The sequence below is a fragment of the Marmota marmota genome, unplaced genomic scaffold (assembly GCF_001458135.2).
Source record: "Marmota marmota marmota unplaced genomic scaffold, marMar, whole genome shotgun sequence".
NCBI classification, from domain to species: domain Eukaryota; kingdom Metazoa; phylum Chordata; class Mammalia; order Rodentia; family Sciuridae; genus Marmota; species Marmota marmota.
In genome coordinates this window covers 14739120-14757585 of record NW_026000242.1, presented here as the reverse complement: position 1 = coordinate 14757585, position 18466 = coordinate 14739120, and the positions used below count along the sequence as shown (strand labels likewise).

The 18466-nt window shown below is 39.8% G+C and overlaps 1 protein-coding gene across 1 annotated transcript in view; it reads left to right on the top strand.

The window, feature by feature from the left end:
* The window catches only part of Ddx10 (DEAD-box helicase 10), a 332924-nt gene extending 315295 nt beyond the window's left edge, over positions 1 to 17629 (top strand). The window contains exon 18 of the mRNA XM_048795730.1: positions 17546 to 17629. Within this exon, the coding sequence (XP_048651687.1) occupies positions 17546 to 17612 (67 nt within the window). The 3' untranslated portion in view covers positions 17613 to 17629. The remainder of the gene's footprint in view (positions 1 to 17545) is intronic.
* Positions 17630 to 18466: the final 837 nt, after the last annotated feature.

The following is an 18466-nucleotide window of genomic DNA, read 5'->3' as shown; positions in this document are numbered from 1 at the left end:
ACCCCCCCCCCCACTCCCTTTCCTCTACTGATCTTTCTGCTATTTCCCAATTGTTATTTTAAAATTAATTCTTACGGATGTATGTGATGGTGAGATTCACTGTGTTGTATTCATATATGTACATAGGAAAGTTATGTCAGATTCATTCTACTGTCTCTTCTTTTCCCACCCCCTTTTATACACTCCACTGATCTTTTTTGGTTAGCTACCACCTATCAGAGAAAACATTTGACCTTTAGTTTTGGGGATTGGCTTATTTCACTTATAGGTGAAACATACAGAATGTTCAGAGGGGTCATGCTGGCCCCAGTTCTCAGCCAGTTAAAAATTCAGCTGGACTTGTCTGCCAGATTGGTGCTCACCCACCTTCCTTGCACTACACTAATGAGCATGTTGGCCAGTCCTTGTCTTCACCTTGAAAACTGTGGTTTTCTGTAGTCAGAAGGTGCTGTGGCTTTGGTCCCCTGGTACCCCCTTCCAAAGGCTTTGTGGCTGGACCTTCACAAGCATCACTTCTGTGTGTTTGTCAAGAAAAACAGCATTACTTAAACATTTCAATTGCATTGGGCACAGACTGAACTAGAATTAGAAGATTGTTGTTGGTAGGAGCTTTGAGATCACCTTGTTCAACTCAGCAGCCTCACTGTAAGCAGGGTAGTTTTCTCTTTTTTCAGGAGGGCAGGCTTGTCTGGGGCAGACATAAAGAGGTGGTTTTCTTCTGACCAATGAGCCCAATCTAGTTGAGTATTTCTGTTAGGGAAAAAGACCAAAAATGAACCAAATGGGAATATAGGTTTTGTTCCCTCCTTTCTTGAATGGCTGTAGGAAACAGTGAGCTGATCTCAGGGTGGGGATATCTTTTAAATGGCCTTCTTCAGGAGCTGGGTCAGGTTTCATGCTAGCAGGTGACCTGGATCTTTCTTCTATGATCTTGCTAGCAGATGACCTGGATTTTTTTCTATGATCTTGGTAGCAGATGACCTGGATCTTTTTTCCTATGATGAAATGAAGTTTAGTACTTTTGTGATGGTTTTGGAGTTAGAGTTGGTCCTTGAACCTATTCCTCCTCTTCTCTTTGGGCTTTTTTTTCCCCTAGGGAATCTATGCAAACAACAGGCACCACAGAGGATATGGCTGCATTTTCCTTTCAATTAGTGTTTCTTTGTAACCTCTTAATATGAGTATTTTCAAGTTGTGGAAGGGAAAGAACATTGACTTGAATGTGGCATATTTTTCCAGGTGTGTAGGATAGAACAGAACTAATATTTTCGGTTAAAAAAGATGGTAAGCAGGGCTTTTGTGACAGAATATAATCCACAGTAACATACAACAAACTTTTATATCCTTAGTTTTAAAGCACTCAGGATTTCTGAAGAGGGTATTAGGAAACTTCTTTGCAAGAATTGAATTTATGATCATATTTTGCTAGAAAACTGTTTTTTGTAAATACAGCAAAGACAAATATGGTAAATTCCACCTTAGTGAAGTCTGAATGCATGAGTTTTTACTCTATTGCCTGTTATCTATTAAACTTCATTTCATATGAGATTAGGAGTTCAGTTTAAAATCTTTTAAGCAAACTTAGAGATCTACCACTGAAATTTTCACATGAGAAACTGAAATTCTGGGAGGAAACTAATTTGTCTATATATAATTTCTAATTTGTGTTGTGCTATTTCAGTGTAAGGATAATGACATGAAGTAGAAATTGTCCTTTAGTAGACAGATGAAGGTAATTACTGTGACTATAATAGATGCTGGCAAATATTGCAACAAATTGACTAATTTAGTTCACATTACAGAAACTATTAAAACTGAAGCATTAAATTATAAGTATGCAATATTTATTAAAAATCATATAGCACAGATACTTTTGAATTGGTAATTTTATAGAAACCCTTTCATGTCTTTACTGGCCCAAATACATGATGCATGTTCAGAAATTAATACCTTCTAGAAGTTAGAACCCCAAAACATACTCTTCTATATATTTTTCGTTTGCCTATCCTTCCCTTCCCTTCCGCCTTCCTTTCCTCCTTCTTTCTATTTTCTCGAGACCTTTGCAAGCTTATCTCTTTCTCTCTGGGTATTTGCTCCCGAGGAGTTACATCTTCAAATCAGGATAGAGACACAAAGAAATTGACCCATGGTGAGAGTCTAGAGACTGCAAAGGAAGAAAATCTTCACATTCTAAAGACATGTTGGTTCATAATTCTTCTCATGCTGCTCAGCTTTTCTGGAGCTAAATGGCATTGCAGGTTATTGATGGATCAGAGAGATGCTTATTAGAGCTGAGGTCATTCTGTCAACTTTGATGGCTACTTTCTACTAGCAGGATTTCCTTCTGGACAAGTCTTTCAGGGAAGTGTACTTTTGTGAGGTTGATCTGGCCCTGGATATGTCTGGAGATATGTCTGCCTGCCCAGCCTTTGCATCTCTTCCTACTTACGCCTTAGAATTGATGCTTCTTTTCAGCAACCCTTGCAAATGCTTTTTCTAAAAATGTTCTCAGCAAAACCAGAATCCTAATTATCCCTTCTGAAACAGATGGCCTAGTGCCACCTGCTCCCCCTCTCATCTTCTTTTGCAAAATAAATTTTCCTCTTGACCAAACTCCCTTGACTTTCCGTTGGCATTGTGTAGCATTGTACAAATTATGAGGCACTTAAATCACACCTAATTATGATCTCTGCCAGCCGAGCTTTCTACCCAGAATGGAAATGGGAACGACCCAAAAGAGACCAGAGAACGACCAGCCCTTGGAAAGGGAATCAAGAAATTGCAGATGGCCATCTTCTGCTGGGAAAGTCTTGGAGCCGAGATTAATTCTTAACCCACCCAAATGAGTCATTCAAAAAGCCAGATGTTAAGGCAATAGCATGTGCCTCTATCTAGCAGTTCCAGCTCTCTAGTTGTATAGAAAACTCATAGAAGTGAAATGATCTTGGGGCAAAGAAGGCCACACTAAAGGTTTTGCACAGCCTTCTCTATAAGTGAAGGGAGCTAATGATGTAATTTCAGAGTGTCCAGTATCTGAGGTTTTTTTTTTTTTATTCCTGTTCATGGAAAACTTTCCAGCTTTTGACTTGCTTTACTTTTATTCCTCAGCTGTTCTGAATTTGTTTTTCCCCCCTTTTAATTTGCAGAATGCTCAGGAGATAAAGTAAAATTTAAGATTGATCCCAGTAAAATATAATTTGGTGTTAAGTCTTGCAGAGAAAATTTTAAATAATTTTAAATATAACCTGTATATCCTAGCTTCCAGCAACCCAAGAGCTCACAATTAAGAGTGGGTGGGTATATTCACAAACTTCTCCAAATTCCTGGCTTGCTGTGCCAGTGGGTACCCTTCTTGTTGTTCCTATGCATATATATATACATATAATGGAATTGGGGGCCAAACTAGAAATTAAATGCATCTGTTTAATATGCCATTTAGAATGTGATATTCATGTCTTATGCCTTTACACATATTGTCTTCTCTTCCTGAAATGTTTTTCTCTGACAATTTGGAAGCTTTTTCTACTGCACCATCTACCCTCCACCCCGAAATTAAAGTTATCTTTTCCTCCACCTGGGCTACTGCTGTTTTTGACAATGTTGCACCTCAATTTCCTTGTCTGCTTCTGCACATAAGCTAAGAACCTTGGAATCAGCAGCTATGTGTTTTTGTTTAGTTACCACTAAGAGTCCTTGGTGCTCAGCAGGATGTTGAACACATAGTAGGCGCCAAATAGATGTTTTGAACTGAGGGGAATAGGAATGTTGTGCCTTAGATCCTCTATGCTGTCTTTCATTGCTTTCTGGAAGAAAAGTGTTAATTTACAACAGCATTAAACCATTAGGAGATGTGCTTTTAGGCAGAAGGTGTTGCACTGGCTCTTTAATGTCATTGCGACCACCTGGGCTACGTGGGGAAACAATCTCTTAAAGATGCTGAAAGATCTGACAGAGAGATTGATGTCCATTTTCTCATACCTGGTAAAAGATGGAGCATATTGCCATTACACTTCAAGGAAGCACTCTTTTTTTTTTTTTCCACTTGAAAGACAAAAAAAAAAAAAAAGGTCTAAATATTTGTGAAATGTACCTAAAAGGTAAAACAATAAAATGGTTAAAATTAAGCTGTCACTGAAGATTAAGAACACTGTCTTAAAAATTGTATTTTATATTATATAATATCCAATGCATAAACTTTTTAACACATATGTTATAGAGCATATAAATAAGTTAAACAGCATACCCTCAATACCCAGCTTAAAAAATCATCTCTCTACGGGTTCTCTATGCCAGGGCCCTCTACTTCTGAGGTAAATGTTCTCTTGAGTTTTGAGTTTATCATTCCCATCAGTATGAATTTTAAATGATAGGGAGGAAGAAACACAAGAATATGAATTGAATATATTATTTGTGGGAATGAGTGGGCCCATGTCATTTCTGGAAATCATCAGTTGAACTTATGTGATAAGCAATTATTTGTCGGACTCTTTATTAATCCATTCATTCATTTCATAAACATCTGTGTGATCTCTGTGTCCCAGGCATTAGGCTCCATTCTGATAATACAACTATGAACAAGGTTCAATCCCTGCTCTCCCAGACAGAGCTCCTGGTGTAGTGGAGGCCCAGATGGCTAAACTAGTAATTGCATAAGACAAGTGCTACAGAAGGACACAACAGGAGCTTGTGGGACTTGGGATGGCTGGAGGGCAGAACAGGAAGCTGGCCAACAAAGAGGTGGGAAGAAGAAGTGTATGCAGAATCCAGGGAGCATGGTATATTGGAGCACTTGGGGAAACTGTGGAACTCAGTATAGGTAAACTGTAACAAGTGAGTCTGGGAATGGGATCAATGAGACTCAAAAGGAATGCAGGACTTTGTCATGGGAAACTTGTAAGTCATTATTATTATTATTGTTGTTGTTGTTATTATTATTATTATTATTATTATTATTATTATTATGCTTATTTTATGTGCAAAGCATTGGGCTTGGTACTAGGGATACAAAGAATTAAAAGAACAAATCTCTGTATTTAAAGAGCATAAAATCTTGAGAAGTAGAACATTTAGGTGGGTTTGTATACACAAACAAAGAGCACAAAAATCAACATCAACAACACAGAAATGGCCAGGTACTAAATAATAGTTAAGCTTCCCAAGGGCTTTGTGAAGCTTAAAGAAATTTAAGACTGAGGATGTTCACTACAACTTGGTCTAAATTGGGTCTTCTTCCCAGTCCTCAGGTGCTTTGTTGACAAAGGCAAAAATGATTGCACACTAAATAACTGTCCTGCTTCTGATTTCTAACCTCTATAAACAATGGCTGTGGAATTGCTTTGTTCAAAACCTGTCCAAAAGTCACCAGCTCTATTAAGTAATATTCTCAAAGATAGAAATGTCCAATGAGATTTTCTGTAGTGACGAGTTATGCTCTAGGAAGCTGTTTGATGGCTGGCTTACTGGCAGAGACTAGGAAAACAACCACTAAATGGGAATGAAGATGGGACTGGTGTTAGATGAGTCAGGCAGGAAAGCTTTGTGCCTGTGTATGTGCACACCAAAGCCTGGCATCCATGTGAGTGGTGTTTGTGGGTTTCAGTTTCATCTCTCACTACCCCCTGCAGTACCCCCGTAACTTCATCACTGCCAGCATCTTCATGCCCTGTCCTCTTTCCTCATGCTCTATGTTCCATGATGAAGGTCCTTATCCCTACTTTGCTACCTGACTACTCCTATTCCAAAGAGCCCATCTCACACACGCTCACCCCCAGCAGTCACAATCATTGCTTCCTCTATGCTTGCTCCCAAGAAGTGTGGCTATAAATTCTCCCAGCATTTGTCACATCTTTTTATCATTAATTGTGAGGGAGTTTAGTCCCATTATACTCACCTTTCTTGAGGGATTTGATTATTTATATGACACATCTTCTCTGTTCCCTATTTCTGGGTGGTGATTTGCACATAGTAGATGCTCAAAAATAACTCTCTGAATGTCGGTGAGAGCGCTCCACTTGTGATGGGATTGAAGAATTCTGTTGACTCTGGTGTGGTTTGTGTAGAGCTAGAAGCCAGCATCCTCAAATGACAAAGTATGTTCTTTGGAGCAAAAATGTCACTTGTCTTTGTACCTTCTTCCTTGTCATGTACTTGCAGCTGCTCTAGGGGCTCCTCTGACAAGCAAGCTGATTAGCTACAGGCAAGGCTAACTAAGCTTGGAAAAGAAGAGTCACTTGTAGAATTTTATCTTCCCAGGATTAGTTTAAGCCTTTCTCTGTAGTCTTCAGTGAGAAGAAGCAAAACAAAGGGAGAATTTCCTTTAATTTGCCTGTAAATTCAACCTGTACAGAGGACTTATAAATGGATGCAAATTCATTGACAAAGCGAAGTCTTAAGTACTCAGGAGCTTAAATGGAATGAATAAACTGGCTGAGGCTTCTGGAAAATGGATGGGTGTTTCCCTCAACTCTGTGGCTAGTGGGCTGTGATCAGACTCACTGTGGACTCAGTGGTAACCTCAGTTAGTATCCACTGGGGGCAATTTCAGCAGTGCTTTTGTATGTAGATCCAACAACTCCCCACCCAGTCTGGTAATTAATTAGGGTGACTGATGGCTCTATTAATAGTCACTAATATTTATTATGCATTTACTTTGTGTCAGGTGTTTTTGTGAGCCCTTTTTATGTGTGAACCCATTTATTGTTATGGCAATCCTATGTCCTATTACTGTAATCAACGCTGCTTTGCATCTGAGAAACTGTGGACCAGAGAGGACAGTAACTTCCCTAAGGACTCTCATCTCATATCTGGACATGAAGTATTGGTAATGAGGCCACATGTGAAAGCAGTGCTGGTCTGATTCCCCAGTGGGGTCAGAGAGGTTTGGAGGAAGTATGCAAACATCCAATTTGTTCCCGGATGGTTTTATGGGCTAAACTGTGCCCCCCTCCAAATTCATATGTTGGTTTAAATCCCCAGTATCTCACATTGTGACTTGTATTTGTAGATAGGGTCTGGATTAGTCACTTTTTATTACTGTGACCGAAATATCCTACAAGAAAAACTTAGAACCAGGTGTGGTGGTGCACACCTGTAATCCCAGAGACTTCACCAAGTTCAAGCCCAACCTTAGCAACCTTAGCAAAGCCTTAAGCTACTTACTGAAATCTTGTCTCAAAAAATAAAAAGGGCTGTGGTTGGAAAATTGTGGTACTACCTCTGGTTAAATCTCCAGTACAAAAACAAAAACTTGAAAGAACAAAAAACAAACAAATAACTTAGAGGAAAAAAATTTTATTTTGGCTCACAGTTCCAGAGGTTTAGGCCATAGTCACCCAAGTCCATTGCTCTGAGGAAGCAGAGAAAGGGAAGGAGAAAAGGGGCCACAGGGAAGATAAACCCTTCTAGGACACACCACCAGTGATCTACCTCCTCCAGCCATAGTCCAGCTAGCTATAGTTACCATCCTCGATGGACTGATTAGGTTATATCTCTCATAATGGTATCATTCTACCTCTGAATATTCCTGCATCAACACATGAGCTTTTTTTTTTTTTTAATGACACCTCATATCCAAACCATACAGGGTCTTTAAAGAAGTAATTCAGGTGGGCCGTAGTCCAATATGACTGGTTGGTGTCATAAGAAAAAATTTAGACATGGACAAGTTCAGAGGAAAGACCATGTGAGGACTTGGCAAGAAGACAGTTTTCGAGAAGCTAATGAGAGAGGCTTCAGAAGATGACAGCCCTGCCAACATCTTGCTCTTACACTTTTAGCTTCCAGAACCGGGAGAAAATACATTTCTGTGGTTTAAGCCGCCCAGTCTGTGGCACTTTTTATGGCCACCCTAGCAAACTAATACAATAATTAGAGGTGGTCAGTGTAGTGACAACTTTTGTTTTCCTAAATGGTTTTGCTAAGGAGCCAGGCATTTTTGTCCAAATAACTTTCTCAAGGTCTTTCAGCTCATATCTGGACATTTGGTCTGGACTGTAGGTCATGGATTCCTGAAGTGAGGTGCCCTTTGTTGGGTGGCTACTGGTTAACAGAGCCCTCTGCCCTTCTGGTCTTCAGCCTGTTGACCTGTGGCTATTACTAGATTTGTAGATCCTTGTTAATTCATCAAATGTGACATACTGAACTGCAGTGAACTGTCAGAGAGATGCTTTGCTGAAGGCCTTTGAGCTTGCTTTCTTGTGGCTCCAGGGGGACTGGAACAAAAGGCTTGGACAGGTGCCTCCTGAAGGCTGGGAAATTCCCTCAGGTGATGGAGATTCACACCAGATCCCCCTTCACCTTTACTCCCTGACACAGCAGCCCAAAGAGAAGAAAGCTCCTGGATCATCTTGACAGAGGCTGTATCCTAAAGGCTGAAGATTTCACCTTCCCCCTAAGCTCATTAGAATATATGGCAGATTAGAAAATCCAATTAAAACAAGTTCCCCAAATGGCATTCTCCTAATGTGTCTGAGCTTGCTATCAGGTAGGCCTGAAGAGATGGGATCGAAATTCTATTCTGTTTGCATATCACTACTTTATTTCATGTACCAGAATATCTTTTTAATAGGCTTCCAGCATGGAAAGCTATGGAGGCTATTTCCAGTCCCTCATTTCTTCATTTGACACACGCACAGTAACCTCAGATCCACTCAAATATTTCTTGAAACCACACAGAGGCCAAAACCCACTCTTTCTTGATTCTGATTTTGGAGCAGAACCATTTATTTATTTTCATCAATGAAAGAGTTTTAGGGTGTGTGTGCGATGCAATTAGCTTGCCTTAAGGGTGACATTTCTCTGAAGCAATCAAATAGTAAGTGTTCAAAACCTTGAATGTGCCATGCTGTGGAAGACATAGCAAAAGCAGAGGTAGCGTTGGTCCCTGTCCTTATCGTGGAGTTCCCTGACAAGCTTCACTGATTGAGAGTCACTAGGGAGCTGCAGGATGCTGTTCTGTGGGATCCTAACTGCAGACGAAGCAGCAGTGCAGCAGTGAGACGGCAGAGTGGACGGCAGGGGATGCTTCTGAGGGACGATTCTGATGCAGGAGTGTACCCACCTTCCTGGGACCCATGACCCTTCCACAGTGTTCACAGGGTCACAGGCTATTCCACAGGTGAGCCTTCATGCTGGCCCTAGCTGTGGCAAGGATGAGGCCTCAGCCAAACTGAACCTCTTGAGTTTTTTTCCAATTAGTCTGTGGAATGAATCCCAAGGCTGTGGGCTCAGAAGCTGTGGGGACATCCTCTGCCATTGAGTGGAGAAGCAGAGACAGCCTGTGTTCATAGTCACAGGGGAATGAAGCAGGTACTCAAGTGGAAGCTGTCTGTGGATGTCCTGGGTACTGCCCCTGAGTTCTGTGAGAGACTCAATTTTATCTTTCCAACAAATGTGTTTTGATACATCCTATTCATTTGTAACCTGTAAAGAAAGTTTAAGGTAAGTGGTTCATTAGACAAGGTCCATTAGGACTGGGGTGAGGGGTCTGTGGGGAGTACCATCAAATGAAAACCTAATACTTAAGGGCCAGAGAATTTTCTAGATTCCCCTAATGAGAAGGGATCAAGAATCTGGAGAATCCTCTTACTGGGTTTTTGAGGAAAGACTGATACTTTCTGAGGCTGACTTATGGGGACTATTAATCATTATTCTTGGCTTTTGACTGACCTACCACTATAATCACTGCTTCTGTCAGTGAGCTATAGGCGAGACTATTGCTTTATAACCACCTGAGATATCTTCTTTCATTTATTCTGTGGAACCATACACAGAAATTGGCATGTTTGGTTTCTTTTCTTGTTGCAACTGGAAAAATACAGAAAAGTATAAAGAAGAAAACAATCACCAGAAGTTCTATAATTCAGAGGAACCAGCGTAAACATTTTCTTAATATTTTTAAATGTTTAATTCTAGTTATACATGATAGTGGGGTTCATTTTGACATATTCATACACACATGGAATAGGATTTGCTCCATTTCAGTCCCCAGCACTTCCCCTTTCCTCCCCATTTTCCTCCCCTGTCCCCCTTTCTCTGCTGTACCGGTCTTCCTTCTAATTATGTATCATTCTTTAACAGGCACTTTCTTGATAGACGAAAAGGTGGAATTCACTGTGGTATCTTCATATATGTACATAATTTTGTCATTTTCATTCCACCATCTTCTTTTTTCCCATCCTTCCTCCCTCCCCCTCAGCCCTCTTTCTCTACTCCACTGATCTCCCTTCTATTTTTGTGGGCTTTCCCTGCTTTTTCTCCCTTATTTTGCTCTAGCTTCACATATGGGAGGAAGCACTTGACCCTTGACTTTCTGATGCTGGTTTACTTCATTTAGCACTATGTTCTCCAGTTTCATCCATTTACCAGCAAATGACATAATTTAATTCCTCTTTATGGCTGAGTAAAACTCCATTGTGTGTATATATACTACATTTTCTTTACTAAAAAAAAAAATCTATCTGTAGTTATCTGATACGTAGCTCTATGTATCTAAGTATAGCTACCCATAGCTAACTAGCCAGCCATCTACCTGCTATCTAGCAATCTAGTTAGTCACCTTTATTTATATTATATATTTTCCAAATGAAAAATGAAATCATGGTATCAGCTGTTTGCTGATACTAGTTTTTTGTTTTTTGGGTTTTTTTTTTTTTTTGGTAACAGATCATCAATGTTTTTCTATGTTGTAAAGATATGTTGCTATGGCATTATTTTTAACAACTTCATTGTAGTTCTTTATAAGGATATACCATTACCTATTTCTCCAATCCCAATTTTAATTATAAACAGTATTAATAAAGCACTTTTATGGGAGATTCTTTGTACATATTGATTTCTAGGAAATAATATGCTTGAAAAACTTTATTAGCCAGTGGTAAACTAAAAATCCAAAAATGTTTGTCAAATTACCATATAACTATTTTTCCATCAATAATGAGTGTGTATGTGTATATATACCTACACATATATACATACATACCCATTTTCTCAAACTCTTGCCAACATCTGGTATATAATTTTGTGCTAAACAAACTTAATCTATCACTTACTAGTTATTAGTTTGGCCAAGTTTTTTAGTTTCTCTTAGTCTCATTTCTTAGTTTTTTAAGTAAACAAAAGAAAAATAAAACCTTTGTGAGGCTATTGAACAATTCAAATATGATAATCAATGCACAGTACTTAGCACTGTCCTTGGCACACAGAAAATATTCAATTAATGTTCAGTCTTCTCGAAGAGACAAAAGAGAGAAATGGTCAAGAGCATTATTTTGGAGTCCAAAATCTGAGTTAAAAGTCTATCTTCAGCACTGTCTACTTGTGTAATTCTGGGCAAGTTACTCAGCTTCTCCATGCTGTATTCCCCATCTGTTAAACAAAGGGAATAATAATAGTGACTTTCTCATAGTCTTATTATGAGGATGAAAAGAATGAATTGTGTGAGGTCCCTGAAGAAAACCTGATTCATAGCAAACAATAAATATAAGCTATTGTTATTTTTTTGATTTTTTGCTCGGTTCATATATTTAAAAATATGTAATATTTTGAAACATGCTTAATTTAGTGTTTGATGTTTAACTTAATTTTAATTTATTTGGTCACTAGTAAGGTTATATAGTTTTTTAAAAATATTTATTTTTTAGTTGTAGTTGGACACAACATCTCTATTTTATTTATTTATTTTTATGTGGTACTGAGGATTGAACCCAGGGCCTTGCATGTGCAAGGCAAGTGCTCTACCGCTAAGCCACAATCCCAGCCCGATTATATAGTTTTAAGAACTATGTATATTAGGTACTTGTTATTTTTGTTGCAAAATGACTATGTTAATTGACCATTTTTCTATAGGTTTACTCATTTATTTTCTTTTTGATTTCTAAAAATTATTTATATATGTTATATATGTATAATGCATATATCTGTGTATATATAATGCATACTGTTATTTTTACTGGAAATGTTGCTCTTGATTTATCTCTTGCATTTTCTATTTCTAGTCTGCTGAAAGTGAGGATATGGCATGACTCAACAGAAAAAGATACAGAACTCCTGCATCTGTAGAATTTTCCTCATGGAAATTATAATTTAGTAAAGAAAAATGAGTCATATGCAAATGGAAATGTAACAAGTGATGAGAGGCAACAGAATAAATAGAACATAAGTGGTATCAATAGTAATGGAGAGAATCGTCTGCTTCACAAGTAGCTTGTTTCATTATGAGGTTCAGATTGAGTTATTTTTGCATTTTGGAGTATGTGAGTAATATTTACCATTGAAGTGTTTTGTTATGAAGTGATATTTACCTTTCAAGTGGTATGAAAGTCAGATCAAAAGATGATTTGAAAACACAAGATTTCCTAGGACAATTTTGCAATAATCTGGGGATAAGGAAGTAAGGAACTGGTTTAGAAGATACAGTTCTCAGTCTTCTAGTCTTTTGATTTAGTTGAGACCATACTCCCCACACAGAGTAAACATCTTTCCACAGCTATCCTAATAATCCTGCACTTATTCCTTATCTAGAATGTAGCCTACTCTTCATTTATCTATTTCTTGTCCTGGAATGCAAGTTCCTTGAGGATGATTGTTACTGCATTTCTCTTGTCTCTCCAGCACCAGGAACTGTGCTCATTTCCTTGCTCAGAAATGAATACACAGTTTGCCTCATAAAACCCTGATTTAGCTTGGGAGACCATGTGGTTTATGGACAGAGTGCAAGAAGCAAGAAGAGGGAGGAAGAGATGGAGATACTGAAAATGAGGGAAAGATGGGGCTATCTAGAAAATTAGGTGTGGAGGAGAAGAGTAAATGGGGTCAAGAGCAGGTGGAGGTCAGTCTTGGCAGAGGAGCCAACCACCTTTCAGATGTGAGAGCAAAGGAAGTTCTGGAGATATTTTAAGGAAAGTAATTAAAGCTGAGATGTTTACAATAAATTGTTATGATCTTGCTTGTAAAAGTTAAATTACCTTAAAGAAAGTGAGGGCGTATTTAGGATTGAGTTTAAGAAAACAGGGGGAATGGCTGCTATGGCAGTAACACCCATGGAAAGAGTGCTGAGAACCAAATGAAAGGTTCTAGCGGAAGAGAGAAACCTGCTGGGATTAGTAACTTGTAATTGATTTTATACTGAATATGTCTCAGGATCATTTTATTACTCTATCCCCTCTTGTAGCTAAGATTTCCCGGGGGAAAAAATCTTGCGAGAGGAGAGTGTTACTATGGAAGGGCCACTGTTTCAGGATGGCAGAGAGTGCACTATTAAAGTGACTATCTGTGAGATGTGGGTAAATGCACCCAGGAGTGTGATGGACTGGAAAGCTAGCATGTGAGGATAAATGGGGGATCACAGAAGCTGGAGAGGGGGAGTAAAGGATGAGGAATGGGGGGCGCTAGGAATTTATAGACATAGTGTAATGCTTTTCAGCTATTTGGAGCAATGAAGATACTAGCAGGATTCCCAGGTCTTTTCAAGTTTCTGTGGTTGAAGAGAGATGGGAGTCACTAACTTTGTAGGGAAACTCAGAGGATCCAGAATGAAGAATCAGGAGGAGAAGTCACTTCCACTGAACAGGGTTTGGAGGGAAGTGCAGTCAGAAAACAATATGTCAGTTAAGAGAAGTGAACATGCTAGTGTTAAGAATTATAATGATGCTATATTATTGTTTTCCTATGAGAGAATTTATAACAGAATGATAGGTCTGAAGAGCTGAGGGCAGAAGCTCATGGGTTGAGGAGTGGGAAAGAGGCTGGTCCATCTGGACACATTTGTGAATATAGGCCGAGGGAATAGAGGGGGAATGTGTGTGGTCTCTATGGCAATCGTCATTTGCAGGGATTGAAAGGAAGGATAGGGATAAGGTAACAGATAAGCAAAAGAAGGGCCAGCACATTCTGGAAGCTCTTGGAGACATTGGGGAGGGATGCTGGTGGTGAGTACCAAGCTTGGTGCAGAAAAAGATCCATCTCTGAGCAGTCTGCAAATGCTGTATGGGGGAAGGAGCATGGGCCTGAATTCCTAAGATCTGGGACATGCCTTTCCATCTAAACCAGCTGAGGGCCAGTGTGACTTTGGAGAAGTCAGAGAGGAGGCATGTGGAAGTGGTTTGAGGCTTAAGTGCTGGGCAGTGTTGGAATGGAGGTCATGATAGCCCTGGGACTGTCAGACATGAATGCATGCACACACAACATCATGTGTGTACATGCTAAGGATTTTGCTGGCACTGACTTTGACCCTTTTTTTAAAAAAGCTTTTAATTTTTAATTAATAAACATTTTCAGTTTCATGGCAAAATTGAGCTGAATGTATAGATTTCCTGTTTACTCTGTGTCCCATACATGTATAGCCTCCCCATTATCAACATCCCAACCAGAGTCATGCATTTGTTACAAATGATGAGCTCACATTGACCCGTCTTTATTTCCCAGAGTCCATAGTAACTTGAGGCTCACTCTTGGTGTTATATGGTCTATGGTTTTAGACAAATGTACAATGACAGGTATCCACCATTACAGTATCATTTAGCGTATTTTCACTGCCCTAAGACTCCTCAATGTTCCACCTTTTTATGCTTTCCTCCCCAGAAACCACTGACCTTTTTATTGTCTCCATAGTTTTGCCTTTTTTCAAAATGTCACATATTTGAAGTCACACACTATGCAGTAGCCTTGTCCTTAGAGTTTGCTGAGAACCATAATAATTACAGCAACCCTTTGAGATAGGTTGTATTAAACCCATTCTATAGAGGAGGGCACTGAGGCTCCAAGATTTTAATTATTTGGCTGCAGATCACACAGCAAGTAAGGGCAGAAGCATGACCTGACTCTGTGTTTTTGGACCCCCTTCCTACAACTGTGCCTTCCTGGTGTGGAAGGGGAGAGGCTCTGGGGATGGTGACTCACCATTGGCCAGTTTATGCAAGACTCTTCTCTGTGACTCTACATAATTTTCTCTTTCATAAGGGGAAAATGTATTCTTGAGTACAGTTTCTTCTCCAACTATTTCAGTCAGGGATGTGATTTTCTATTTGTTCTAAAGTCTTGGTTGAAATACTGCTATATCCTTTTCTGCTAAATCAGTTCTGAAAGACACATTCCTGTCTCATTGATTCCTTATACCTTCCCTCAGCCGGTAACTCTCTGCTTTTCTCCATCTCATTTCGGCTGGTGATAGATTCTCATCTCAACTGCAGCAGGCAGTCTTTCTGGAAAAGTGATGTTCTTTGCCCTGTTATTGCTCACATTTCCTTATGAATACCTAGCTCTTACCCCATCTCCTTTTTAGATGTATTATCTTGTGATTCACTGTTAAGCCAAGCTCTTTCATAAATGCATTCTTTAATAGGACAGACAGGTTCTGTAAAACTCTGGTTCTGTTTTGTAACCATGAGTAGCTAATGGAGGGGGGCATAGAGGTAGCAACAACTGATCTGGTGTTCTGAAATATGAGCATCCACATTACAAGGCTGCCTGTGTGCAGGAATGCGGGAAGTATGGAGTCAGGAGCTGAACATTTTTTCTGATTCCATTATCCCTGGGTGATTACAGATCAGGACCTGCTTTTAGTAAAAAGAAAGCAGAAGCATATTTTCAGAGCAAGCTTTGACCCCTAGGGTGACCCTCTTGCCTCAGGGGTCAATTCAATGACTGCTCAGTGCCCTAGAGAGGTTTGACCAGGCACAGATGGTCCCAGATTTGGCCAAGGTTCCTTTGTCCTTCGTGTGGCACAGAAGCAGCAGAGACAGTAGCAAACACAGGATGTTTCAGTGGTTCTTTGGTTGGACAAATGACCAGACTCCAAGGGGAGCCTCCCCGACATGCTGGTCCTGTAGAGGACCCTGGCGTCTTTGCACAACCCAAAAGGACTAGCCCCCCAATCAACTGTATAGAATTTTCTGCCACCATCTTGAAAGGAAATTCAGAATTAGATTTAAGTTGATTTAAAATGCACGTAGAAATGTGATTTCTTCTATATCTGAGCAAGTAGACTGAGATTAATTCCTGTTACATCTTAAATAGGAAATGCTCCAAGGACTGGATCAGTTTCTTTCTCATAGACCTCTCCTGCTCTAACTTTCTCATGTGACCAAGCAGCCTATAGTTCCAAGCAGAACTCCTTTTCTAACACAGTGCCTATGATTTGGGCATGGGAGAAAATGCTTCAGAACAAAGCATTCACGTGTAGATTCTAGGCTTCGAAGTGTGTGAACTCACTGCTCTGCGTAGATAACTGGACTAGGAATGAGCACCTAACACAGCTGCACCACTGGCCCACATCCTGGATATGGCCTGGCAGGAGAGCTGTGCTCAGCAGGGCTGTTCCATGCCAGGTGGGGCCTGGCCAACAGATCCTCTCTCTTGGGGAGTTCAAATGCAGTGAACAGAAAACCATCAGGCAGTAGGATGGAAAGAAGCAAAGACAAATAAGGAAAAGGTGGTAGGCAGAAGATCAGTGGCAAATATACCATGAATGAATAGAAATTGCAGTTAAAAAAAAAAGTAGTGGCTGGAGACACAAAAAGAGGGAGGGAGGAAGTGAAGGGAGAGAGAGAGAAGAGAGGGAGAGAGGGAGGGCAAAGGGGAGAGAGAGAGAGAGAGAGAGAGAGAGAGAAAGATGCTTAATGACCAGATCACTAGAATAAGAGAGAATGTATCCATATCTAAGAGAACCCAGGAGACTGAGTGCAAAGAATTGTGTTGATTCTTGTGACTGTGTGATTGTTGTGAAATGTGTTTGATTGTGAATGACCCAAATGATACCTGATTATTCTGATGTAGACATGATTTCCTGTCATTCATTTCCTTGTGTATCTTTATGTCTATATATTACATTCCCATTAGCTGAACCCATCTTTTAGTCAGTGTGGAGAAATTTGGCAAAGGGCTAAGGTCCACTCTGCCTCATTTGCTTTTCTTTCTCTTCTACGATGGCTAATTTCAAATCTTGCTTTACAACTTAATTTAGTTACCCCTTTCTTTTTGAGTCTGTCGTACATCCATTCAGGCTGTTAAACAAAATACTGCAAGCTTGGTAGCCTATATAACAGAAATTTGATTCTTGCAGCTCTGGAAAGATCAAAGTTCCGATGGATTTGATGTCTATGAAGATTCTGCTTTCTAGTTTATTGTTGGTAACTCCTCCCTGTGTCCTAAAATGGCAGAAGGCCATTGCTTCTCTGTGGTCTCATTCTTAAAAGCACTAATCCCAATAGTGTTCCTAATTCTCCCCACCTCCTAATACCATCACTGTGGGGTGAGGATTCAACACACAACTTTGGGGGCAACACAAACATTCAGAACACAGTACTTCCCTTCTTTCTCTTCCTCTCAGACCCCCATCCTCTGTTTCTCTGAGTCTGTGAATATCCCCATCACTGCGCTTGCCTCACTGTGTTGTAATCACCTGTCATCTCTATTAAATGTCTGCCTCTTGCTGGCGGAGATTATATCTTATTTAGTCTTTTAATCCAACTAGCAAATGTCAGAACTTGAAATTGAACTCAGCTCTTTAACACTAACCTCTTTACTTCTGCTCTATCTTTTCTCCCTGTAGATCTTTTTCAGCAAGAGATTTTCCCCAGCACCTTTCAACTCACACAAGTTTTGGCATCTGTATTTGATGAAACCTGTCTACACCTGAGGGTAAGGAATGGTTATTGTTACTCTCAAGTTTGCTTCCTAATTTCTTAGCTGAAAAGTAAAATACATAGTGATTTTTTTTTCTCATTGAAGAGCAGTAAGGCTGCAACATTTACGGTTAAACAAATTCTTAAGATCTATTCCCAGGTGCAAACCATGTCAAAATATAGAAGGCGTCTGGCAAAAAAGGCCCAGGGATTTACAGTGGGCTATAAATGAATCAAAGAAACATGTTTCTGAAAACTTTGCTACAGAAAAACTAAACACAGGAGGAGTGGGGGGAACCTACTGGTAGGGCAGGGACTAGAGTGTGTGATTGAAGCCTGGACTGAGGACCTGTGAGGCCTCCTTACTTTTCCACTCTAGGTGACTGACTTACTTCACCATAGTCTTGGCTGTGCCTGTGGATTTGTTCCAGAATCTAAAGCTACCTTCTTATTATGTGTGTGTGTGTTTTTTAATGCCTTAGTGACTAGGGTGTTTTGTTTTAGGATTGTGTCTATCTTGTTCCTTGTCAGGTCCCCTGTGTTAGTCAGCTTTTTATCACTGCAACCAAAATACATGATAAGAAACACTTAGAGGAGGAAAAGTTTATTTATTATTTTTTTCCATTTCATTTTTTTATTTGTTCTGATACATGACAGCAGAATGCATTTCGATTCATTGTACACAAATGGAGCACAACTCTTCATTTCTCATTTCAATGTAGAGTTGCACCACATGTGCAGTCCTATATGTATCTAGGGTAATGATGTTCATCTCATTCCATCATCTTTCCTGCCCTCATGAACCCTCCCCTTCCCACCCTCCTCTTTGCCCAATCAAAGTTCCTCCA